Genomic DNA, 25767 nt, shown 5'->3' with positions numbered 1-25767 from the left:
TGGGTCTTTTTGCATATCTTATCAGTAGCTCAGATCACTCATTGACCAGGTCTCATTCAATGTCAGTCAGTCTAAAGACTATAACAGCTTGCAAGTCTATGGGACGTGCCGTTACAATGGCGTATACAACAGCAAGTTGATTACTTTCACACATGATTAGAGGCTAGGATAACATTCAAATGTGTTCCATTCTTGTACCCCCCTTCAACCAGGTAAAGGAGGAAGACCATACAAACACCGCTGCGTAGAAGAATACTCTAACATAATGAGAAGATGGCCGTCAGGCTTAACATAGGTATATGAGCTAAGCTGCTCATCAGATGAGGCAGAAAAATGGTAATGACAAAAAAGATATAAGGGACATCAAACGCCGAACCCGCAGGTTTTGATCCAAGCCAGCCGCCAAACACAAGACAATTAAATCGAAATAAGCAAGAAGTGAGAAGTTCACAAAAAAGCAAGGCTCATGCTCAGACGTTAGTTAAGCTGTTTATCCAAAACATTCAGCGGGTGCCACCAAGAGCGCTGATCCTGGCGCCTGATGGCCTGTGCATCAGGGACTGTTGGTGCTGGAGCTGATGCTTAGAAACGACGCTTGTCTCATGTGTGACCCCTCCGTTGTCGCTTCGATTCTCCTCGAAGTCCTCTTCGTCATCCTCGACAATCTTGGTGGGGATCTCGTCTCTAAGGCTATACTGTTGGGACGCTCGCTCCGGAGTCGTAGCCGTAGAGGCAAAGGACATTGCTGTGCTGCTCCTGTTGGGAATGAGATCCGGGGTGGGAGGGATACTGGACGCCCTCCCGGACCGCGGCGCCAGGAGGGAGTCGTCTCCTGTTTCGGACGTGGCGGCGGAGTGGCCGTCATCGCTCTGGGTGGTAGAGAGGCTAGAATTCCTTCTACTAGAACTCCCTAGTTCGGCATCATGTGCCAGCTGGAGACCCTCAACAGCAGCTTGACATTGCTCAGCAATGTTTCGGACAATGTGAGCAATAGCGTCAGTCTTATCCTTAAGGTGACGATCGGCAACGTCGGTGAAGCTGGACGAAGAGTATCGCTTGTTTCGGGGATTGGGGCTGGGGGTAAGACGGCCAGGTTCACCAGCCTGTTGCACATCCTCCTCCGCTTCATCGTAACCCTCCTCGATCTCATGGGCAAGGTCATCAGGCTTGGTGAGAGACTGGATGAGATGCTCCATGTGGTGGCTCTGACCACCGATGAGACTGCGCAGATGAAGGACAACTCTTCGAGCCTCGTCACGCTGTCGCATGATGGTCATGTTGGTGTGCTGAAGCTGAGAAAGCTCCTTCTTGTTCCTCTTGCGCTCACGCTCAAGCTCCTCAGCAATCTCCTGCTGGAGGACAAGAGCCTCGAGAGCGTCATCACGCTGCTTCTCGGTTCCGGTGAGGCGCACAGAGAGGCGAGCGTTGTCATCCTTCTGTTGATCAATGAGACCAGCAAGGCGACGGTTCTCTCTCTTGTGTGTGTCGATCTTGACCTTGAGATCCTGGGTCTCCTTGGTGAGGGTCTCAGCGAAGGCCTGGAACTTGAGAAACTGCTGCTTCCAGCTCTCAAGCTCCTCAACCAGGTAGTTGTTGCGCTTGGTAACCTTGTTGAGCTCAGTGTCCATGCGGCCCTTGAGGTTGATGAAATCTTGCCAAGCCTCAAGAGCATCACGAGAGTACTGGTTCCTCTCACGAACGATCTCATTAAGATGGCGCATGGAAACCTTGGTCATGAGAGGCTTCTTCACAGAGCCACCAAAGACGGCCTTGATACCGGTATTCCGTCCAAGTTTCTCACAGACGTGGTCCATAACAGCCATGACGGCATCCTGGTTCCACCACTCAGGATCCTGGATAGACTCAACCTCACCGCGCATAACGATGATCTGACCCGCAGGAACGAGCTTGCCGCCACCATAAGCAGATCGAAGATGCTGAGGAACTCCAGAAGGAGTGACATCACCATTGAGAGCTTGTGTGAGTCGTGTAACAAACTTGTTGCGCTGGCCGGGGGTGAGAGCAGTAGGAGGGCTGGAGGTAAGAACAAAGTTGCGATCAAGGTCAACAACCAGAGCATCGGTAGGGGCAGTGAAGAGCGAGCGACACTCAACAGTGATACCCAAAATGTAAGGGCCGGGCTCCTGGACCAGTTCCTTAGCGTGACGAGCGTGCACGACTGGGACGTAGAGTCCACTCCACTCGTAAACTCGAACGCAGTATCGCACGGTCTCGGCAGCCATGGTGAGCATAGCAGGGTAGTGGCTGACGAAGATGATTCGGCGTGTAGGAGAGATGGCGGCTTCGATAACACCGACAATGTTGGGAATCGACAGACAGTTGAAAAGAGGCCACATAGCAAAGTTCTGGAATCCTGTGGGCGAGGATGGGAACTGGTAGCAGAGAGCGTAGTCCTTCATGTCGATGCGAACAAGATCGTTGAGGCGAGGAGCAGGGAAGCTCAGGATACGGGAAACTTCCTCAGCGTGGAACAGGTTGGTAGCCTTGTTCCAGTGAATCCACATACCTCTGAGATAATCTCCAAGAAGATTGTACAGAGGGTATCGTGAAAGGAACGACAAGCAGTAAGGGATCCAGTAGGTCTCATCGGGGTTGTCGTAGTAGTCGCTCTCGGTTCTCTTGCGAAGGTCGCGAATTGTCTCGGCCCTCTTCTCGTCGGCTCGCGACCAAACGCGCAAGCAAATACCGTAAAGAGTGTGAGAAGAATCCTGCTGGAGAACGAAAGCATGGTGAACACAGTGAGGCTGGCTTCGGCCTGTGCAGATCTCGACATCGTGAGGGAAGCATGCCTATACAACAGTTGCCACTGGTCAGCTAGATGAATTTTAAATGGTCAATAGGTTGGGTGTACGCACCCTCATAGCAGAGTGAAGAGCCCGCGCAATCTCGTTATCCTGCTCGAGACGTGGGCTGCTGCCCAGAATCTCAGGGAGCCAGAACTGCCCAACAGCGCCCTTCATGTGGCCAATCTTGCCTTGGGCCGGCGCAGGAGCCTTGACCCATTGAGACGGCTCACGGCCAACACCACAAACCATGTAGGCATGTGTCAAAGTCTTCGGGGTTCGCTGCTGAGGCTTCATGTTGAGGGTTGAAGGGATGGGCTGGGTGATGCGCGAGTGAAGCGAAGAAGTTCGGCTGGGGATCAGGAGGTTCTGATCAGCGCCCTGGTCGCGGGTGCTGGGCCTGCCATCGCGGTCGCTAGTCCGAGGACGGGTAAAGGAGGGATGGGTGTTCAAGGAGGGAGGCATTGTTGATGGATAGTGTTGAGCCTGAAAGGGCCTCTCGTTTCCTTCGTAAATTCGGGTATCGATAATAGTTGTCGTCCGCGTTGACTTTTGAGAATAGTCGTTATTATGCTCTCAAATTATGCTGTCTTTATTCCTGAGTTATACTGACTAGCAGGTTTTGTCAGTCCTCGAACTTGTCTTGGAGTGCCCGAATTCCTTGAGGCTCCGCACCGCGCTCAAGGCTTCATTCAATGCTCGAGTCAACCGGGCTTTGAATAGAAAAGCAAGGAAGAAAAGAGAGAGAAGATTGAAACTCGAGAAACGAGGGGGGAGATGAAGGTAAAGTAAAGGGAGAAGAGGCGAGAGAAGCCATGAATGGGTGTAAGTCGGGGGTGAGTGGAGAACTAAGGTAGGCCTACCTCTACGTCTACCCAAAGCTAAGGTACCTAGAGCTAGAGAGCCAAGAGAAGCGAGACAGCTTCTGAAGGAATGAGGTCAAGTACCTATACGTACCGTTTTCAGTTGAGAATGGGAGCTCCCGTCCGTTAAATGGAGCGAAAGTGGAGGAACAACGACGGCAGAAATGAACCAGAAGCACTCAACGACCAGGGCTTCAGCGGGCGAAATTGTGAGACAGATGGCGCACAAGGGGCCTTTGGTCCCCTGCCAGTCACTTTCTAGGTTGGGATAGGTACCGTAACTGGTTTCTCCTAGTTTGGTGAGCCGGGCATTTATCAGTAAACAAGGAGGGTAGGAACTGGAAAACAATTGAGTCGTATTTTGTCGGCGCAGTCATGCAGAACAGATAATGTGATTATGTGTAACCAATCTTTTCGCGTGTAAGTGAGTGACTGAATGTAGGTGAAATATGCTGGTGTTGACTCTTTGTCACAGTCTCACAGACAAGCAGCTCAACGAAAATGAAACCCCTATGCTCTAAATCCCTCCCTAAAGTCAATAAACATCTTACACTGAAGCACCTGCGCTGCAAAGTCCAGGCAAGGGGATGCCGTCCGTCTCTCAAACAGAACAGACGATGCATGTACCGGTACCTTACGTACCGTACCTACATTAGGGGCTAGATGAGGAGCTACAGAGGTCCAATCCCGTCCACCCACTGAGGGGCCGGGATGCTGGGGCCGTCAGGGGCACACTGCACGCCTTCTGCAGGGGTCATGGGTCCCTAGGTTCCGGGTACATGGCGGACACGACGGCGGTATTTTTATTATGGCGCTCAGTCCAGGTCGACGCGACGTTATGACCCGTGGACGGACCTCATATAGTTCGGACGTTGTGATATTCATTTGGTTAGAGTCACCAAGTCATGCAGATTTCTTTGCTTTGTTCTCGTTATCAGGGAGAAGAAGTTCCATGACATGTCATAACCAACGTCTTTGTTGGCTTCTCAGCCTAGCCTGCAACGCCAACGTGCAAGTGGCGAGATCTAGAGTTCGAGGGGAACTCCTTTTCGGACCTAGAGTTGATTTGAGGGCCGGGGAAACTCAAACCACGAGAGACAAGCATTGCCATGTCAAGTAACGGATACTTTGTTGGCCTGACTAGAGCCGGAGCACTTGGGTACCGGTCTCCAATACACACACGCACAAACAATACCATTGCGCCGTTTGTTGTTGAATTGACGTTGGAGTTTCCATTGTCCCCGGGGCCAGTGCCGTTCTGTCATTTTGACAATGTCACCGAAAAATTGGCATGGCATTTCTTCATACTTCTATCACTTGGTTCGGCTTCGTATCCCCGACAGCAGGTGCTGATTGCCCGGGCTACAGTCATTTGCGCAGCTGTTTCTCCAGTGACTACCACAGAAGCAGGCAAATGTCGTTGTTTCTGAAGAGACTCCATTCCTACAGGTTAAACATCTTCATCGCCCTAGGATAATAAACCCATTCCTGCCGTTTCTTCGAGTCGATCTGAGTCTCTGATTCTTCCATAGCGTGACCTTGAGGCCAGGGATCGTCACCCCCACTCTATCAACCCCGGCTTGAGAGATAACACAGCCAATTGCAATCGCGAAAAGTGAGCTCTGGTCCCCAACGTGGGAAATTATCTGTGGTTGATGTTGACGTTCAGAATCTTCTGATGGTAATGAACAATACGACTGTCTTTTCTTCCCTGTGTGTCTGTCTGCGGGTGTGATGCAACATGAAGGGACAAAAAGGCAAAACGCCTTCTCGAAACCTAACGGTCAACTGATCCAATATCTATCAACCAGAGCCAAGCCAGATGAAGTAGGTCGAAGACGGCGCGTGTCTGAAGTACAGTGACAACTTGAATTGAGATCAATTGCACTAATTATGGAAATGAACAAGAAACGACAACTCCGGAATGTCTTGTATTACAAGACACAAGCATATCGCTCTAAAATACCTTGGCTAGTACAAGTGCATTAGGATGTGGGCTAGCTAATTGCTTGCTGTGCTCAATCAAGTTGGCATTGTTTCTCTCCAAATATTCTATGATGATAGCAATGTCTGAAGTATGGTCCGAAGCTTGACCTTCTCTGTCCAAGACGATGATAGGCTCAACGGGCGATGTGACCAGGCGCGGAAACGATCGACAGGGGTCCCTGGGCGGAGAAACGAAACAGGAAGGCTAATGCGTTCTCTGGCAAGCTCTTCAGGTTAATTGAGGTCAGTAGTCAATAGTCCAAGTCGTTAAGAAACAATAACTTTGTAGGCGGTGGTGATATTTTCAGCTATGGTCACGCCAAGTTACAGTACCGTAAATACCTAGTTCCTCTACCGATAGGCGTTTGCATTTGCATCATCCCCTGCTCCTCGCTTCTGTATGTATACGGTTTACCTGATGATGCATGCATGCACTCTAGAATCCATCGCTGCAACGTCTCCACCACTTGAGATTCGTCTGTCTGTGTGCAGAGAGGATCGGTATTGCTGGAGAAAACACCAAGGCTCAATTCGAGCCGTTGTAATCTGCTTTCAAACTCTAACATCTCAACAGGCCGTCCATATATTGCCGCAAAGCCACTGAATGCTGCAGATGTGTTTCAAATATACTGTACGTATAATTATCATCCGGGCACTTTGGGTATTGGGGTAGTAGTAACATTGGTTTGACTTCCCGTCAATGGGACCTCCGAGCGATCAACAGTAGATCAATATCCACGAGGCTTTTCTTCAACATGTCAGTGGCCCTTGGTTTTTGAGGCAAATAACCTTACCGTTACTTGAAGCCGCATATAATAGATAACCGGTTTATATGAATCCCGCCACCAGTTCGTGGCAAGAAACGTTGAAGGTCTAAACAAAGCGACATCCTGGGCATTTATGCCTCGTACTTGATCCCTGCTGCAGAAACCCAGCTGAGGAAACTGAATAATAATAGCTGAATTATACATACTATGGAGTGCATACATATGTTGCATCAGGTGTCTATCTACGGAGTACTGTTTGTCTTGTCAGTCATCATCAACCGGCCAAAGGAAATGCTATGATGGATATCTCCATTTCTTACCAGCCTCGACCAAGTTCAGGTTCACCAAGCACTAACTGCGAGCCAATCTAGGCCAATGTCGCCTGTGGAGGTAAATAACACAAATTCTACCAAACTACCGGGCTTTTATCCACTCCCCCTGGAGTTGTGTCCCATGCTCATGACGCTATACGGCCGCCGCGCGTTTCAAGTCCTAGATGGCGTCCATCTAGGCACAGCACCAATGGCCTTCAAGGCTTGACCTAAACAATAGCTTTGTTATCTCAAATTTGTTAGCATCTCTCTACGTCTATTCGCTCACTATAATTATGTCCCTCTTTGCTGCCTCTCCTCCTGCTTACGATATCCCCGTTTCACCATGCGCCTCAAGCCAAGAATCAGATACTTCACTCGACTTGTCAATTGAGACATGTCATCGCTCATCTCGTATAGACCAAAAGCCTCTCATTCAACCCAAAGCAAAGCAAAAGCAAAAGCAAGCCAAGGCAATTAATTGTTAGGCGAGGTCCTTACCTAATTCTCTTCTCCCCCAGTCCATGCTCCTTATCCCGTCCTCCTGATCCGCGTCTAATAAAAGGCCCATGTCCTTATTAGCCAGGGCTTGCTTTGGCTTTGGCTTTTGCTTTTTCCCTCTGCTGATGATGATATTTCTTTCCGTTGTGCACTTACCCACGTGCATCCTGTGCTTTGCTGTGCTCCCGGCCTGTCAAACTATGCAGACGCCGAGATAGTCAATAGTCTCTCCGTGAACCCCGAGGAACATGCTCGCTTGGACGTCGGTCTCGTTTCGCTATAAGCGTACTGCTTTGTCGATCCTCCTCTCGGTAATGCTAAAAAATTCGACATTTCAGATTTTTCCAACTGCTACGGCTTACTATTTCGCCGTTCATGAATAATGCTGTCTTGGCCTCTGGGAACATGGCTGTCACTTGTCAGACATACCATCACATTCCAAAGAACTTCTCCGTTGATCGAGTCGATCGAGTCAGGCAAGACTCGGGGTGTTTCTAATCCTGAAAATAGAGCTATACCTAGAATTATGCTTGTACAAACGAACTGGGCCTAGTAATCTCTTATGCAGCTTCCCTGTGCCTAGCATTCATAGTGCAATGCTCGCCGACGACATAGCATGTTTTATAATCATGGGTAGACCGCTCTATTGGGCCCAGCTGAGCTCCGTTGTTTCCGACGATGACATTATTAATTCCCTTGTTTTGTCTTACTTGTATTGGCCTAGGAATGCTTGTTTGATGGTATCACGATCCAGGGTATGGTGTTGCACGTTTGCAACCAACTGACTCAGGCGCGTGATACTTTGATTCAATAATTGTGTACGCACGCAACTGCATACTGAACATGATTTTAATATCATGAAATGCCCAGACTCCAAGACTCCCACGAAAAGAACAAAAGAAGAACAAAAACCCAATGTTATCTCATTCCTCTCGGGCCATCACCTCCGATACCTTCCTGACTGCCTCCTCGATGCCATTCCCCATATTCATCACTCGAGTGATCATGCTGATCCCATCCAGCTTATGCCCTAGGCTTGAGGGAAGAACAAGTTGACCTTGCTCGGCGGTAGCAGGCAAGACATCAGGCTTTTCTGTCTTCGACTCGTCGTTCGCTAACCGGGTCGAGTTCGATATTTGTTGATCTTGTACAACCTCTTGGCGGCTGATGTTGATCCAGAACAGGGGGATGTCTTTCCCGGAGACGATTCCAATAATGTCTTCGATGACTTGTTGGCTCGATATGTTGTTCGCCAGAGAAGCTGTCACCAGGATAGTGTAGCCCTGGTCTGCCAATCTTCGGATCTCATGAAGGTAGGCAGATCGACACCCTCGCTTATATGGATGAGCGCAAAATTGTCCGGCCATTATTGGGCTGTCGACTATCTGGATCTTCTGGCCGGGGAGTCGTTCTTTGAGGTTATTCACAATACTTGTTTTTCCCGTGCCTGGAAATCCATTGAGGATCAACACCCTGCCTTTCTTGAGCTCATCGAAGGGAGCCTCAACAGTAACAGTACCAACTGCCATGTCGGCGGTTAATAGTGGTTTTTGATTATTCTCCATAGTCTTCGACTGTATGTTATGGGTCTCCATTTTGAGAATTGGCTGAGACTGCTGTGTGAGTCGGGATATTAAAGACATTGGGCCTGAGAACATCTTTGATAAAAAGGAAGAGAACTTGCAGATTATATGGTCCATTGTTAAAAGTCTATACCCTTTAGAAGTCATGTCGAGAAAGTTGATCGAAATATAGCTTTGAAGAGTTCACAACCTTTCTGGATACCACCTATTTATTGGATTTAACCTCGAGTGTTGAGAAAACTCAAACGTGAACATGGCCACTTAAAACCAACTGTGAAACAAAGACAACTCAAGAACACCACAAAGAACGAGCAGATAGAGTTCCTTTGTCACTGGTGACTTACTGAGTTGTTCTGATATTGAACAAATTACCAAAGCTGTGCTTGATATATGGTTTTATTACCTTATGTAGCGTAACGGCCACAAGACTCATGGCATCCTCTTGAATACAGTTTATTTGTGACAGAGTCAGGAAAAGTTAGTTTATGACTCACTTAAGGGAGCTTGTAGGCCACTTGGTGAGTATTCAATATGGATCCTACGACCTCTTTAGATGTGAATTGCTGATAAAACACCCAGAAGGAGGGCCATCCGGTGTGATTCAAGGGGCACTCTCCATCTTTTGAAGCTCACTGTGTTTGACTCGAGGCTTAGGACCTTCTCTTGAACTGTTATACTAATGAGTTGCAGACTATTGTTGCATATTTTTACAGCATTCAGGTATCACTAATAATCGCTATGAATGAAAGTGAGAATAAATAAGTCTCAGGATTTGGAAACCTTATGCTAGGCTGTATAACAAAGTCATGTAGACATTCTAGCACCTCATCCACTCCAAATGAGGAATCAGTTATTTAGAGAGTTTTGCGTCCGAATAGCGCTGTTGACTATGTACTGTCATAGAGAAAGATGATACATGTCTGTCGCGATATCTATGTCAGGCCTGATCCTGTTCCGTCTGTCCGTCAACTGTATATGTTGTCTTATGATCAGAGAAACAGATACCAACAGTATGTAAAAAAGAGAAGAAAGAAAAATTATAAAAGGATGCCCCTAAAGGCAGTAATGGCAGGGCCTTGATACTGAAAGGTGTGGAAATTTAATACCCACGCACACCAGTGTAGCGATCCTTGCGATCCTTGCGCGTCTTGCAACTTCGAACCTGTTTTCCTTTGCCGTCATTCAACTTTTCCCAGAGTGTCAAAGTCTTCAAAAAGCTGGGTTCAGGCTTAAATTCCTCAATATCCATAGGTATAGTCATCGTTACTTCGCCCGTTTCGGTGACAAAGTCCAGTGTAGATTTTGGCTCCTTGCTGAATGACTCGTACTCAACAGAATCACGTTTAACCTGACGTCCATGGAGCTGCCACTCCCGGAACCTGTCGAAGCCGCTCCAGCCAACTCCAACGCCGGCAGGGCGTGGGTGCTGCTGCATGTGGCTGCTGCAGGTAGCAAAACGGTTGCGGGAATCCATCTCTGAGGGAGGAAAAAAAGCACGGGAAGGGTCGGAGATTCCGGCCTCTGCTGCGGCGTTGGCACCAGTTAGACGGCCAGGTTGCCAGTAGTACTTGGGTCCTTTTCCTTGTTGAACTTGCTGCTTCTCTTCTTCAGTCATGGGCATGGTGAGCTCAACGAGGTCCTTAGAGGGCAGAGTTGTAACGAGCTCTTCTCCAGGCATCACTTTGACAGCCAGACCGGATGCTATCATTCCAGTCATGAAGACGTTTGTGGAGCTTTTGACTGGGTCGTCAGTATCAAAAACGTCATTGATTTTGGGAATACCCGAACATCAGAGTCTCGAGGCTTGGTAGTAGGTCTACCCGGGTGGAAGTGCTGGGAATAGCCTTGAGCCTGGAACTTTGGCAAATCAGTCGTTGGGATTTTCTTGATCTCAGTCCTGGCCCCGCCTCTTTCGAACACTTGGATGAAGGTCTGTAACCAAACATCTTTGTTACACGGATGAGGGCTCGGGACTGGCTGCGAGAGCGGACTCAACGTTTTGTCTTGCCGCTGGGTGAGGTCTGGACCGATGACTAGGCCTCGGCTTGCATAGTCTGACTGGATATGCTTTGTTCGAGCCTCGAACGCGGAGCGATACATGCCCGGCTTAGCAGGATCCCAAATCCAGTCATCTGGATAATGAGCTGTCAAAAAGCTCACTGCTGAGCTGGGTGTCTCGATGGCAGAAGGTGTTGGAGCGGCCGAAACCGGTAAAAAGGACTTGGAGGTGGCTCGAGTAGCAGGGCGGGATGGAAGACTCTTGGATGTACCTTTGCCTCGTGAATCCTTTTGTGATTTGGGGCCAGGCTGTTTGAATATATTAGGACCTAGAACCTTTGAAGAGTTGCACTAGAGAAACACATACTTGGTGGGTGACGGACCCCGTCTTGGTGCGTCTTCCATACAGGATGGTTCCATTCAGTACGTCTTTTGCACGTTGGGCATCTTCTCTCCGTTGAAACTGGACCCAGCACCAGCCCATGATGGCGGTTCCCAGGTCTGATTCGCCCAAAACCGGCTCAAAGTTGGGCCAATAAATCTCGACGCTGAAGTCGTGATCTTGCAGCAATTTGTGAACCTCGGTTTTTGGGGTCTCATAGTTGAGGGAACCAATGTTGGTAACCACGCCATCGGCAATTGACTGTTGACGGATCTCCCTCAGAGGCCTGTGTATGGTCATGTCTAAGAGCCTCGTCAGAAACTTGAAAAGGGGGTGGGAGAAATGTGATATACTCACTGAATGACAGGATGGTGATAGCGATGATGTAGCAGTACGCAATAATGTAATGAAATGAAAACGGAAATGGGTTTATGATGAATGTGCCGGTGAATAAAGAGGGAGAGAAAAGATCGATACCTAGGTAAGTAGGTATACTTTCTCCCTCTTGTTGTTATATCGGCACTTGGGCATGGATCCATGGCGGCACTGGCAGCCCCTGGTTCCCTGACACTGCCCAACAGTTGCCAGTCAACGGAATCTGTACCTTCAAGGACCATCAGGAAGTTATAAGAGCCCGTAAGTGATAACGTTGGCCGCGAACTGAAATCAACATCAACAGCGTTATCACCGAATAACATGAACTACAACACATACCAACACACAGCCACGTCGCTCTCATTCATCAAGTATAATCATCCCTTAGGTTCCACCCGAGCCCCTTTTCAACGATGGATAAACTACAGAGAAACAAAACCACAGCTGCCCAGGCTATCGCGATCGAGGATGGCAAGGACCATCCTTTCCGCCCTGGAGAGACACACTCGACAAAGTATTTCGACCTCCTGAAGCAGCGACGAGCGCTTCCTGTCTCTGCTAAAAGACAAGAGTTCCTGGACGCCTATCACCAACACCAAGTAGGCTTTTCGAACAACCAATTCATGCGGAACATCTAACATTGCAACTGGTCATTGTTTTGTCCAGCGAACCTGGCTCTGAAAGGGCCATCCAAATACCCCAGTTTATTTTCTTCGATGAATGGGAAGGAAATGGAAAAATTGCTTGTACTCATACTCGTAGGATCGAGGTCGCTTCAGCGGCTGAACGTACTGCCGCCGAGATGGACGTACACGTCGGAGCAGAGCTTGGATTCGCTATGCGGTTTGACAAACTTCGGCATGATCAGACTGAGCTGCTTTACATGACGGACAGAACACTGTTGGAGGTGGCTGGGAAACAACCAAACTTCAACGACTTTGTAATTTCTTACCTATGGTTCCTTGCGCTGAGAATAAGTGTCACTAATCGTAACAGGCCTGCATCATCATAGACGAAGCTCACGAGCGTGCATTGGCAACTGACATGCTGCTTGGCCTACTAAAAGTGGCAATATCCCAGCGTACCGACCTCAAAGTAGTGGTCATGTTGGCTACGTCAGACGCTCAAAGGTTCCTCGACTAATTCGGCGACGAAAAGGCCACTCACTTTGAGCTCGTTGGCCAGAACCATCCCGTCCAGATCACATACATCAAGGAACCTATTCTAGAAGTCTTCAGCGCGGCCTTAAGTCTAGCCAAATGTATCCACGAAAAGGAGGAGGATGGAGATATCCTCATTTTTTTTTTCTCATCCGCTGCCGAGTGTGAGGAAGCCTGTCTCCTGCTTCGCAAAAACACAAGGGACTTGGAGGTCTTGCCGCTGTACTCTGAACTACCAGAGAACCAGAAGAGTCGAGTGCTCCAAACGAGAACAAAGCGAATGTGTGTATGTGCCACCAACATTGCTGAGGCCAGCATGATTGTCGATGGCATTGTCCATATCATAGGTATGTTTTCACGCTTATGATGCTGCGAGTGAATATATCTAACCGGCCAGATCTTGGCAAAGCCAAGCACAATGGGTACAACCCGCGTATGAGATTAAACGCCCTAATCACGGGTCCAATATCACAAACTGCCGCCCGTCTGCGTGCTGACTGCGCCGGTCGAAACAAGCCTGGCTTTTGCTATAGGCTGTACACTTACAAGTCCTTCAAGGAAGAGATGAAGGCATTCTCACCACCCAAAATCCACGAGAATGGGATTTCTGAATTCATTTCAAAGCTCAAGGCCATGGGATTGGACAACGTGGCTGAGTTCGACTTTGTCGATCCACCTGACCCCGAGATCTTATTTCGCGGGCTGGAGGACCTTGGGCATATGTAAGGACCCTATAGCTTCTTTTTCCCACGGTGTGCCTGCTAACTTGGAACCTAGGGGCTACATAGATAGCAAAGGGGCAATTACTGAACGTGGCCGCCAGGCTTCCAAATTACACGTCCATCCAGTATGGTTCAACGCCATCGTAGAGGCTCACAAACTTGGTTGTAGCCTTGAAATGCTGGCTCTCGCCGCTCTCGATGGATCCAACATCTACTTGCGACCACATGGAGTCAGGCATTATGCTGATCTTGCCCGACAGCAATTTGCCGACTTTACATCAGACCATCTCGCACAACTCCACGCATTTCCATGCCTACAGTCACGCCAAACAACAAACATCCCCTGAGCTCCCAAGAAGGAAAGGATCGATTTGGACATCAGACAGTGGTGTTTTGATGCGTTCCTCAACCACTCCGTTCCAGACGAGGTCGCACGGGTTCGACAACAACTCAAGGAACAATTCCACTTGTTGTTTTCGGATTGGAGAGCGCCCAATACAACCCCCTTTATCGATCCAAATTACGAGATCAACATACGAAAAGCTCTGACCCGAACCTTCTACTACCGCTCAGATTTTCGTGACCCAGCCGGTATTGACCAGTACCGCGTCGTTCGTGCCAACTGGCAGGTTGGCATCCACCCAGATAGTCACCAGGTTGGAGCTAATCATGAGTGCATCATCTTTGGAAACTTAACCTACTCTGGGATCCAGTATATGTCAAATGTCACTGCTGTTGAGCCTGAATGGCTTGCTGTATGTGCCTCCGGCCCTTCCGCTTCAATCTTTACGTTGTACTGATATTGCCAGGTACTCGACTTCTTCAAAGAGAAGAATTGGCCGAGGAAGCCCAATGGAGTTTATCGCATGCCTATTCTACAGACTACCATTCTTCCCCTGCAGCCCAAGAAGGACCCCAAAAACACTCCCGAGTAGGGCTCAAGCTGAACACACCCGTCCCAAGTTTGACATTCGGCCTGATACGCCATCATCGGCCTGCTTCAGTAATGCTCTTGTGTTAATCTTCTTTTTCTTTTTCCATTTCCTTATCTATGCTTCTACTCTTCCAGTGTCTGAAGTTTCATGCGGCTGCGCTCTCGTCTTTACATCACCCGTTTTTGTTTCTGCCAGGGCTTTATGTGTTGGAGGTTCTTAGCACCAGCTACACCCCTTTCCTTTACTCCTTGTTCTTTACTTTTCACGGAGACGCTTGATCGTGCTGCATTGGACGGAACCAGGACAAGTTGTCTCTCTTTTATACATCAATCGTCCGTCTTCCTTTTTTCTCTTCCACTCATTCAAGCTGTTTAACACAGAGTTCCTTCTACTTTTTAATATATTATATGCCTTTGCTGCATCTTAGGTTACATGGCAATAGGTTTGGCTCGGTATCCTGATGTATGGAAGGAGGCTCTTTACTCGTCTCATAAGTCATCCTCAACTCTACTAAGGTTTGTCACCTCTTCGTTGCTGAATTATTCGAGACCAATAATAGCAGATTACACGTAACATGTACTTTGTTTTAGATTAAAGTATGCTATAACACTCGTATTAACTCTACTAGGCTCTATCTCCTCATCACCGAATACTCTTGTGCTTGTTCCATATTGAGAAAGTTGTTGGTAGGTTGTGATGGCATACGTTAAGCCCAAGATTTGAGGCCTTCAGAACAACTCAACTGTATGACATGAAGAAAATGTCAAGGGCCTGCACCCTCGAGTTGACTGAGACTCGGAAGTACATGCTCTTAACGTCGGACTGTTGTCGAAAATTCGATTCTAATGGGCCGGCTTTCAGCCAGACTCAGACGCGGGGACGACCCTTTGAATGACGATCAAATCGGGTGGTATGCAAATCAACTGAGAACTTGAGAAGGAGTTCCATTTGATTTGTGCATACCTCTGACTGGTATATCCTGTGGAGATTTCGACTGACAACGCTCCAAGCTCGGATATCGGCGAGGATCGGCCACATGCAGTCGATATCGTTCCAAAAGCCTTTATACCTGGCAGGGAAACATTTCTCCAGACTTTTCCATTCTGCATATGAATCGATCTCCCCATCTTTCTCGATATTCAGAACACCAACCATCCTGGCCAGATGGGTAGGCGCTTGAAGCATCGCAATTGCTTGTTTCTCGGAAGTAATCCCACGCATGCGATTTTCCAACACTGACCTGGCGCGAAGAAGCTCTTTCACCAAACCACACATTATGGCTCTGATGGCAAGTAAAACATCCTCCTTGACAGGTGCCCCCTCTTTCAATATTTTCAGTAGACCATCCCATTCCACTGCCCGGCAAGGGAGATTACGAATCTGATCTCGCATATGTCCCGCGAACTCAGTTGACAAGGTTATGATCTCCGGAAAATCAGGACTCATACAAATATCCTCTTCATGCTCAGTTCGGGAACGTAATCCGTCCATATCATCATCGACGTCGACAGTTGCGCCTCTGAGGGCTTTGAGACAGCCTCTTGCAAAGGTAGCCAGGTCTTCAGTCCATGTATGGGGGCTGTCTTCAACAATAGGGGTTACCAGTCCAGCCTCCTCATCATCTGCCTTCTGCCGAGCCCAAAGACGTTGCATCATCCTAGAAGCGTCTATCATTCGCTGCAACCGTCCATGTCGTGTGAGATAGTGATCTATCTGTGCATATTGACCAGGGTAAACTTCATAGTCGATCGAGACTTCCTTGAGAAGTCGAAGAGCGCGGGACTCAGACAAAGCTAGTCGCTCGCGTTCGCCAAGTGTGGTGAACCACTCAGGGTGTTGGGCGATCAGGTCAAATTCAGCTGTTGTAATCGATTGGGGGCCTGTCAATTTGATCATGATGCTCTCCAAATCTGGCTCATTATGATCCATTGTGTTGCTCTTTGAAGATTCGTGAGCCTCTATTGACGATGCTGGTGTTGTAATTTCACTAAATGGTCGTGGTCGTTTTGGGTCGAGTTTTGTTCCGTCGTCTGGAGCAGGGCGCCTCTTAGTTTGCTTGTCTTGTTCTTGAAATGTTCTCCGGATATTGTCGAGTCGCTCACAGGGTTCTTTTGGAACGAAAACACAGCGGAGTCTTGTGTGCTGGAGGAGATATCCTCTTTTGCGTTTCAAGGACCAACCAGCGATACAACTAAAGGAGCTCAGAATTATCGAAGAGGGAGATTGTTCTTTTTAGTCAAGCCTCTCTCAAATGAGAAGATTGAATGTGTAAAAGTGAAAGGTGGAAGTCGAAAGTCGTGAGTGGTGCAACTGAAGTAAGGTATGAGTGGAGAGGTTGAGCACCTTCCCTTTGAGTGACGTGATTTCTGGAAAGTGTAGGTCGGTGTTGCCTCGTGCCTGAATGTTCACATCCTCACAAGGTCGTCCATTCCATTCATGGACGAGGTGCCTTATATGCAGGATCTCCTGAAGAATGACCTTCTATTGTTTGAAATATTGATCCTAAGGAAATCCACAATTTGGTCTCCTGAATCAATGGGTTTTTGTTTCTATGATCGCTTCCCCTTAACCTTCAACAAAGGCTATATCCTCGAATATGCCACGAACATGAGGGACAAGTTTATTGATTTTTCAGTGTTACCGAGGCTGATCCTTCCAAGAGAAATGATCAAGTCATGGCGATAATATTGCCCAATGCTTTGTTATCAATGATGAAACTGGATGCACTAGAACATATTCTCTCTGGATTGCCTCGACTTATAATAACGCTCTTGTACGCCTTAGTTATGAATCTGCAAGCCCCCCTGAGCTTCTCTCGATTCATGCCACCAGAAAATGAATATGCAGATCTTCAAAAGGTTGCACGAAGGGCAACCTCAGTCAAGAACCTACAGGCAGAAGTCAATTTCTCGTGAAGCAGCTGAAAATTTGTCTCGGCCAACTTGCTACGAGACTGCAAAGGAAGGAGACTATTATCAATACATAGCCCAAGAGGATGTTGTTCCTATCTAAGTTCTGTATGTCAGACATGTCGGAGAATCATCTCTGGTCTGGTGACGACGAGCCTCAAAAGGGTCTAATGAGATGCCATACCTCAATCTACTATGGCAACTCGGCCTAATCAAGCCCAGCCAAGTCTCGACCATACCAGCATCTAGCACTAGACTTCTGAATTGGAGATAGATCAGGAGTCTTTGTTATTACAGATCAAGTCTTGATCAAGATCCTTCGTCTATGTTATTTCATGCCATGGCACATGCCCACAAATGCATCAACGAACAATGCGAGAAATCAACTCAGATTCTCTTCCAGTCACTTCACGACAGCTTGTATTCTTCTCATGAAATAGACTGACCTCTTGAGACTTCAACACTAATAATCTTGTGTTCATCCCCTAGCAGGGAAAATTTTCTGACTGTTCCTCAAGACGCCTCTAACATGGCACAGCAAAAGAACCACCCCTTGGGAGGAAATAAACACCGGCGTTCTGATTACTGTCTCACAAGCTCACGAGAATTTCTAATTCACTGCCTTGGAGAACACCCCCAATGGGTTGTCAAGGACATCCATGCGAATTATCATCACAACTCCGCGCTCAAAGGGTGAATGAAGAATTGGAATAATCTTTGCTAAATTTAGGCCTAAGATTATCCTAAAATCATAAAATATTTAGCTAAATATCCTAAGATTAGACAAGTAAGGTCTAAAGTTTATGGTTTCTCTTCTAATTCCATGACATATCCTGGTGGTAGTGTGAGTCAGGCTTGAACCATATTTATTTCACCCTCATCATCGGCGGATAAAACGTCCGCCAAGCGCGCAATGACAGTGGGAAGTCTCGACATGAGCCGGACCTTTATTGTTTCGTCAATCTCACTAGGATCAATCCTTGGAAGACGAGCGCCGTCTACCACCTCCTCGCCGAAGTCGTCCCACAGGGTTTAGACCATTAACAAAACCTCAGCCTGGATTGGCCTCCTTGCATTGAATGTGTCGACCAGGGATTTCCAATCGACCGTCCGGACAGTGAGCGCTGTGAGACATCGTGGTATTGGCGCGCTCGGTGCAGGCCCAGGGTTTTCAATTCTTGGAGTCGATGGGCTCATCGGGTGACACGGGAGGCTCTTTGGAATCGACAGTGTTTTCCTGTGTTGCGGCGCCGTCAGTCGTGAGCGGTTCTATGTCGCCCTCGTTTGGCAGACTCACGTGGATCATGCCATCCCACTTGAACACCACTTGTTCCCTATCGTAGACCAAGTCCTTGAGCTTCTTTCCCAATTGCAGTGCCAACTTAACTCTCATATTATTCCTCGTCTCGAGATGAGAACGGAACTCCTCGCTTGCGGCGTTTGCTATTGACAAATTCTGGACATGCTCGGTCCAGGACTGGCTTGACAGTTTTAAGGATTGATCGAAGGGTACCTCCGCCTCGACGCCTTTCATCTGTTTCCAGACGGGACCAATTGTTTGGGCATCTCCGGTGAGTGAAACAAGAATTCCTCTCTGGAAAGGGTTCCAAAAACAGTCGCGAGGTATAGCAGGAGCATACTGATAGAGCCCCCCGTTGTCCGCATATGACTTCGAGCTAGAAACTCAGGCATCGCAACCAGTTGTGTGAGGTTGGGGCGAGGGTGGCATGCTGGAAGCCCAATTGTTTTTATATCATCGAGGCGGAATAGGGTGAAAAGCCTTTTAGATGGAGGTTCCCTAACGCTAACACCCAATGGCCATTTCATGCTAGTTCCGGGCATAGAAGCAGGTAGAAGAGGAATTGTCCAGTTATTGGCTATAGTTGGAACCTTTGACACCATGGATCCCACAAGATCTTGTAACCGGCTCTGGTGGACTTTACTGGTCTAGATAGCCAGTTTTCCATCAAGCTTTGCATCCAATCTGTACGCAAGTTCGACGAACCTAAATGGGTGAATGCATCTTGTTAATTTGTTAACCTCATGGAACCGCAGCCTAGGAGGCTCAACGATCCCCAAGGGTGTCGCGTGATACATCCAATGTGTAACTATGCCGTTTCTGTGGTAGAGGGTGAGATGTGAAGGTTGGTGCCCGACGTCATCATTGACTTGAGGTTTTGGATAGGTTCAATGGGAAGATATTGTAGGACTCGGTTGTTCTGGCGCACGAGTCTTGCCATTGGTGCCGGTTGCTCCTCGAAACCCGTGGCCTTATCCTTCACAAATCGTTTAAGCCGGGAGATGTTTCCCGGCACAGTACAGTACATTCTTCATGGAAGATTGTGTTGATCTCCGCCACGACGTTGGAAGGCTCCGCCCTCAGGTCGAAGCTTTCCGTGTTGCCCCCGAAAGAAACCTTGTTGACCTTGGTCTTGTCCCGCATAAACACATGCTGGATGGCGACCCACGAGATGCCCACATAGACTGCAGGTGTTGCGCTCTCTGGGACGGGGATCTCGACTGGCAGACAGTCCGGCATATGCTTGGCTCCGTCTCGGGGGATAAAAAGGCGGCTGGCACGCACATATTTCCGGATAATCCTCATGTCCCCATTTGTCACCTTTGATCCGGCATTTCCTACTATCCAGACCTTGTCAAAATAGATGCCATGGACAGGCACTTGATGAGGTTCGTCGTGAGTGTCGAGCATGTCCTCATGATTGTACGTAGCAATCACTACCTGGCTTTGGCTATCCCCACGCCGACGTGGCCTTCCTCGACTTAAGCGTTTTCAAAACAGCTCCCTCGTCGTCACCGTCAGAGGCATCTTGACTAGGTATGTAGTTAGTTAGATTCTCTGATAAATAAATAGAAGGAACTGGCGCTCTTGTACCATATCCAGTCTCATCAGTCTCTCCAGATAGGAGGGCTGTTTCCGCAACATTGGTCAAGTCTTCATGGCACGAACGGGTGATTTTTATTGAAGCTCAGCGCGATTCTCGCAGCCACATGTTCGCGATTTTCCCTGCTGCTTGTCAGTGTGAACTAATCATTGTGCGTCTTATGTGACCTACTGTGCGTGACGAGCGCGTCTGTACCAGGCACGTCCTGCTCATGTCAAGCATTTTGGCAGAGCGATAAGGGGAAGTTTTTTTTCGTTATCTTAAACATAATAGCAGTGTGGTTTCTCGAATAAGAATATTTCTGGTCTGATAATAATATATGTAATTATGTTGAAGAAATCTCTCCCTCCGAAGTTGAAGTTGTATTGCTGCAGACCTTCAAGATTGAATGAGTGCAGAGTAGCCCCGCTTTGATCAAGCAGTGCACAATAACCGCATCTCTCTGGCTGATAATGTTATGTAAGCGGCTTCTTTCCAACTCGCAGTGATGGTCAGTGACGGTATGTATACCTAAGTACTATAGGTAGTTTCATGTATATATAAGGGGTGTACCAGTCAGTATGTATAATAATACGGCGTGTCTGCTACATATATTCGTCTCGAAAATCTATGGCTGAAAGTTGTATGGATAGGTGGTTTGGGTTTTTATGAACCAAATATAAGAACTCGATATGAACGAGCATACTATGTATGGGGACAAATCCAAACAGACAGTCTTTGATACTATCTCTCTTTCTACTTTTCCTGTTGCTTGGCCTATGTTTGTTACGATGATTCTCAAGCAAAGGAGCTGGTTGTAAACACAGACGAGCATTATTGAATACCCTGGAGCTTCACCAACTTATATCAGTTCTTGCCAAGACTTGGGTAGTGCTAGCTCTGTGAGTTCAGGTACTTCTTACTGGGGAAACGTTACTATGTAGATAGCCCAATTACTCCTGGCTATGATGCCTGTTAGTTTAATGCGTTTGCGCGAATAATCAAAGCAGTCTCGGCGTGCATCGCCGTTATACGGCGAGGCCGTCTCGTTCCGCGGCGCAGTCTAGGTAAGCACGGTGAGCATGGAGATACCAACCCTCGTCGGTATCGAAAACGTTCCACACGATGTCTTGGTAACGTGTCTGTCTCATGATTCGACGAGTTGTAAGTGGTCTCTCGAGGCTCACAGACCCGCGAGATCGGGACCAACCGGGCTGCTTCCTTGTGCTCTATCAGGACAAGATATCTCGTTCTGGATGTTCTAGCGAGCTTCTAGAGTGTTTCAGGCTCGGGTTCTCACCGAGCTTCCCTTTTACTCCGATGCGCGACATATCACATAGACGAAGACATCAGCCCTGAGGTTCTGACTGTGTTGGAGTTGATGGTTTGAGTTTGAGTTGGAGTTGGAGTTGAAGCTAGGGGGCCGGGCCGGCAGTCCAAGCTCCGGACCAGTTGGTGTTGAGCTTGACTCGCTGTCCTGGGGTCGGAGACACTGTGGGTAAGGGAAGAGACCAAACTGGGGTTTTAGGTAACGATATCGAGGCTAGACCCTCTGAGATTGTCACAATGCCAATGTTTGCGGGTCTTGACCGGACTCAGACGTCCCGGTCAGGTTGAGATTGGGCAGAATATGAGGGAAGAGAAGATAAATGAGGAAATAATAGGAATTGAACTTATTATTTTGAGAACCCACGTTACTCCGTACGCTGAGGTGAATTTCATGCTCACCTCAATATTACCCCCACCTAAGCTCTTGAGTTAGCATTTAATTATGGACAGTTGCAGTATGTCACTTTGGTTGTCATTGAGGTGAGGAGCTTTCAAACAATTGCGCGGGGCCAAATGATAAAAAGAGAAAACTTGAAAAAGTAGGGCAAAACTCAAATGATTGGACAAAGCTAGCAACGTGCATATCTGTTAGAGAAGCGTCTCGACTTTCAAACGACATGACATGTCGTATCAGGCTGCGAAAAGGGGGGCATCTACCCCAGGATTGACGCTGTAGTGGAACGTCAAAGCTGCGAATAGTGGCATGCTTGAGAGATTATGCGTCCTGCTTTGGACACTCGGTGTGAGCTGCTTGGCGATCATGTTCGATCCTGGGGCGAATTCTGGTTACCTCAACACGCAACACGGCAATTACGCAGCCAGAGAATTGACTCTAGAGGTGCCGTTTTCCGTTACGGGTGATGTATGATGCATACAATTCAGCCCAATCCAATCCAATTGCAGCTCTGTTCTTCACCACCTCCTTCACCTTGCAGCCCAGGTCAATGCTCACCTGGCTCCTGGGGCCTCACAGACCAACTGACAAGGCACTGTTGACAGTCTCTCGTCGCTGAATGGCCTCTTATTTTCTTTTCTTCTGCTTTTGTTCCTGCTGTGGTACAGTACCTGGAGAGGCAACCTAAAAGGTCCCACCCCCGAATTTTTCTGTGCTTTACCTAGTGACCAAGGCCGTTACTGGTTTTTTTGCACTTATATTCGATCCCCCGTAAACATCCACATTGAGTTTTCCTCCCCTCTCTCCCTTCTTTCTTCTCTTCTCGAGATAAGTTAGATAATCTCCTCCCCCCGCCGACATCTTGATCCGGCTGTCGCGACTATTGTGACTTGCATGACTGGGCCTCACTCGAGCCATATTGCCAGCTTCCCATTACCTAACCTGGTCCTGCTAGGAACCACCACCTCTACTACCTAATCAAATACTACTCCAACCTTTCATCAACTCTCTTCTCTTTATCCCTCTCTCGCATCGCCATCATGTCTTTCAGTGGACGCAAGTTCTCTATCAACCGCCATACTGGCGCACCCAAGACACTCACTCGACGTTTCAGTACGACTGAGCCTTCAACCAACGGTAAGCATTTGTGTCTCATTTGTGGCTTCTTTGCCCAGGGTTTGGCTTCTCGCTGTAACGTTGCACCTCTCTGTCTTCAAGAAGTTCCTCGAGCTACTTCAACACCACATTCTCCAACTTGATGAGTTATCTACAAAAAATCATCAACGAAAGCCTCATTGATCTTTCTTCACCGTTTTCTTACCTCCCCTCACCGTCCCGCCTTATCGCTCTCACTACCGGCGCCACTGATGCGGCCCTTCCCCTCTCTGTCCCTCACAATCCCTGCCGTTTTGCCCCTCCATAAACTGAACCCCTCCAAATCCGCCTTACATGAGCTATACAGGAGCTTGGCTGCAGCTACAGCTCTGCCCCACAACGTCATAATTCAACTCCCCAACGCGATAGAGATATTGTATGAAAACAGCTGTAACCAATCGCATTATACTAATTCAATACTTTGCTAGAATTCCAGTCCAAGGTTCATCGCCAGTTCCGAAATGCTCATGAGGGACACATGCCTCATGCTGGTCTCGATGCCAGCCGATCATCCACCGGCGTTATCTGGTGTACAGAGCGAGCCTCTGAGTATGGCTACCTTGAGGATCCTGAATCATGGGCCAATCTTGGCCAGGGTGCCCCTGAAGTCGAGGATGACATTGAGGGCTGTTTTCCCCGACCCGAGACCATCAACATTTCAATGGCTGGTCGAGAGTATGGTCCTACCGCTGGTATCAAACCATTGAGAGAGGCGGTTGCTAAACTTTACAATGAGGAACACCGTCAGGGTAAGGAGAGTCAATACACCTGGGAGAATGTAGCTATCGTCCCTGGTGGCCGTGCTGGTCTCATCCGTATCGCTGCCGTTCTCGGCAACTCATACCTGTCTTTCTTCTTGCCCGACTACACGGCTTACAATGAGATGCTGAGTCTTTTCAAAAACGTGAGTTTTACTCTAGCGAAAAATCTATGCTTGGTGGTGAGGTGCTGACGAAATCTCACAGTTTGCCGCCATTCCCGTCCCTCTGGCTGAAGAGGACGGCTACCACATTCACCCTGACAAGATTGCCGAGGAAATTGCTCGTGGTACCTCTGTCATTCTTACCTCGAACCCTCGCAACCCCACGGGTCGTGTTATCGCCAACCCGGAGCTTGCCGAGATTCAGGACATCTGTCGAGACAGAGCCACATTCATTAGCGACGAGTTCTACTCGGGATACAACTACACATCGAATTGCGATGGCTCGACAATCAGCGCGGCAGAGAACGTCGATGACGTCGATGAAGATGATGTTCTGATCATTGATGGTCTCACCAAGCGCTTTCGTCTGCCTGGTTGGAGAATTGCTTGGATCTTGGGACCCAAGGGTAAGCACACCAAAGAAGATACACACCAAGAAAAGATACTAACTTTGTCCTCTTAGAATATATCAATGCGTACGTTTTATCTTGAATTTTCTCTGAATTTTTTGAGTCACTTTTATTGGTACCCCTTTTCTGTCATAGATGACTGACATACCTGCAGCATCGGTTCATGCGGCTCTTACCTGGACGGTGGTGCCTCTCATCCTTTCCAGGAGGCTGCTATTCCTATGCTCGAGCCCAGTTTGGTCAAGAAGGAGATGATTCATCTTCAATCTCACTTCAGAGTAAGTCCTGAGATGCACATCCAGAGAACACGGAAAGCTCACTGTTTCTTAGGATAAGCGTGACTTCGTTGTACGACGCCTGCGGGAGATGGGATTCATCATCAAGTACGTGCCGGATTCGACATTCTACCTGTAAGTCACCACACCTACTTGGTCTTTATTTAATCGACTCTAATCGATTCTCAGTTGGCTCAACCTCGAGGGTCTTCCCGAGTCAATCTCCGATGGCCTCAATTTCTTCCAGGCCTGTCTTGCTGAGAAGGTCATTGTGGTGCCTGGCATCTTTTTCGATCTTAACCCTTCACGCCGTCGTGATCTTTTTGACTCTCCCTGCCATCACTTCGTTCGACTTTCTTACGGTCCCCGCATGGACGTTCTAAAGATGGGAATGGACGCCATTGAACGTGTTGTTCAGAAGTGAGTTCTATTTCAACCAATATAACTAGTAGTTATAGAGCTAACACGCTGCAGGCACCGAAAGCTCAACTAAGCCGTCTCCCAAAACAACCAATGCTGGGCTTGCTTGCAAATTTGGCTCTACCACATGAGTTATGTGTTGTTTTGTTGCCTGAGCCGGGTTGTGGAGGAGTTTTGCGCTTTGACAAATTTGAGACACCTCACAGTATTATCTCACAGAGACAGCAACTATGTTGTCATATCTGCTACGCGTGGCAAATGCATGCAGTTACACAATAAGTCAAGCTGAGGTCACACGAGAATTAGTATTGAAAGAGATCATCCTGTTATAGATGTAGGGGTCAGCTAGACCGTCTCAGTTGTATTCATCACTATTTTCCTAACGAATCGTCCCCGTCTCGGATTCTTTGATATTACTTGAAACCCACAATCAGTCCTCTGTCACTTCATCATGACATGAACAAACATTGTCTATTAATCGCACCCTTTTGGCAAGGTACCCCACGCTGAGCATAAAGACGACACACATGAACTCTAGACCGCCGCATCTATGCACCTGCATCTATCACGCCTTATTCCGCCCTCAAGTCCCCTCATCCAGCTCAGCTCGTCATCGCCCCTGCTCCCGCTTGGATGAGACCCTGAAATAGCCTTTTAAAGGTGACAATCCTATCAGAAGTTCGG

At 48.1% G+C, this 25767-nt stretch overlaps 7 protein-coding genes; 2 read left to right on the top strand and 5 right to left on the bottom strand.

Annotated features, from left to right (window-relative positions):
• Positions 1-503: 503 nt before the first annotated feature.
• FFUJ_13418 (probable DENN (AEX-3) domain protein) lies at positions 504-3269 on the bottom strand (the record flags this gene model as incomplete). XM_023576101.1 has 2 exons in its annotated part: positions 504-2810; positions 2877-3269. The coding sequence occupies 2 exons, from the start codon at positions 3267-3269 to the stop codon at positions 504-506; spliced, it is 2700 nt and encodes an 899-aa protein (XP_023429304.1).
• A 4886-nt stretch (positions 3270-8155) lies between these two features.
• Positions 8156-8827, bottom strand: FFUJ_13417 (uncharacterized protein; the record flags this gene model as incomplete). The annotated part of the gene is made up of 1 exon (XM_023576100.1): positions 8156-8827. The coding sequence occupies one exon, from the start codon at positions 8825-8827 to the stop codon at positions 8156-8158; it is 672 nt and encodes a 223-aa protein (XP_023429303.1).
• Positions 8828-9914: 1087 nt separating this feature from the next.
• Positions 9915-11495, bottom strand: FFUJ_13416 (uncharacterized protein; the record flags this gene model as incomplete). XM_023576099.1 has 3 exons in its annotated part: positions 9915-10555; positions 10636-11122; positions 11181-11495. 3 exons carry the CDS (start codon positions 11493-11495, stop codon positions 9915-9917), a joined length of 1443 nt encoding a protein of 480 aa, XP_023429302.1.
• A 488-nt stretch (positions 11496-11983) lies between these two features.
• Positions 11984-14387, top strand: FFUJ_13415 (probable ATP-binding protein PRP16; the record flags this gene model as incomplete). XM_023576098.1 has 8 exons in its annotated part: positions 11984-12084; positions 12141-12510; positions 12567-12665; positions 12729-13077; positions 13128-13452; positions 13508-13771; positions 13835-14207; positions 14262-14387. The coding sequence occupies 8 exons, from the start codon at positions 11984-11986 to the stop codon at positions 14385-14387; spliced, it is 2007 nt and encodes a 668-aa protein (XP_023429301.1).
• An 867-nt stretch (positions 14388-15254) lies between these two features.
• On the bottom strand, positions 15255-16316 carry FFUJ_13414 (uncharacterized protein; the record flags this gene model as incomplete). Its single annotated transcript, XM_023576097.1, has 1 exon — positions 15255-16316. One exon carries the CDS (start codon positions 16314-16316, stop codon positions 15255-15257), a length of 1062 nt encoding a protein of 353 aa, XP_023429300.1.
• A 2151-nt stretch (positions 16317-18467) lies between these two features.
• Positions 18468-20006, bottom strand: FFUJ_13413 (uncharacterized protein; the record flags this gene model as incomplete). XM_023576096.1 has 2 exons in its annotated part: positions 18468-18965; positions 19617-20006. The coding sequence occupies 2 exons, from the start codon at positions 20004-20006 to the stop codon at positions 18468-18470; spliced, it is 888 nt and encodes a 295-aa protein (XP_023429299.1).
• A 2935-nt stretch (positions 20007-22941) lies between these two features.
• FFUJ_13412 (related to aspartate aminotransferase) lies at positions 22942-25156 on the top strand (the record flags this gene model as incomplete). XM_023576094.1 has 8 exons in its annotated part: positions 22942-23038; positions 23485-23960; positions 24022-24385; positions 24442-24454; positions 24543-24666; positions 24719-24798; positions 24853-25083; positions 25138-25156. 8 exons carry the CDS (start codon positions 22942-22944, stop codon positions 25154-25156), a joined length of 1404 nt encoding a protein of 467 aa, XP_023429610.1.
• Between the last annotated feature and the right edge of the window lie 611 nt (positions 25157-25767).

Source organism: Fusarium fujikuroi, chromosome FFUJ_chr04, assembly GCF_900079805.1.
Source record: "Fusarium fujikuroi IMI 58289 draft genome, chromosome FFUJ_chr04".
Taxonomy (NCBI): domain Eukaryota; kingdom Fungi; phylum Ascomycota; class Sordariomycetes; order Hypocreales; family Nectriaceae; genus Fusarium; species Fusarium fujikuroi.
The sequence above is the reverse complement of the archived record's forward strand: the minus strand, read 5'-3'. Positions and strand labels throughout refer to the sequence as shown.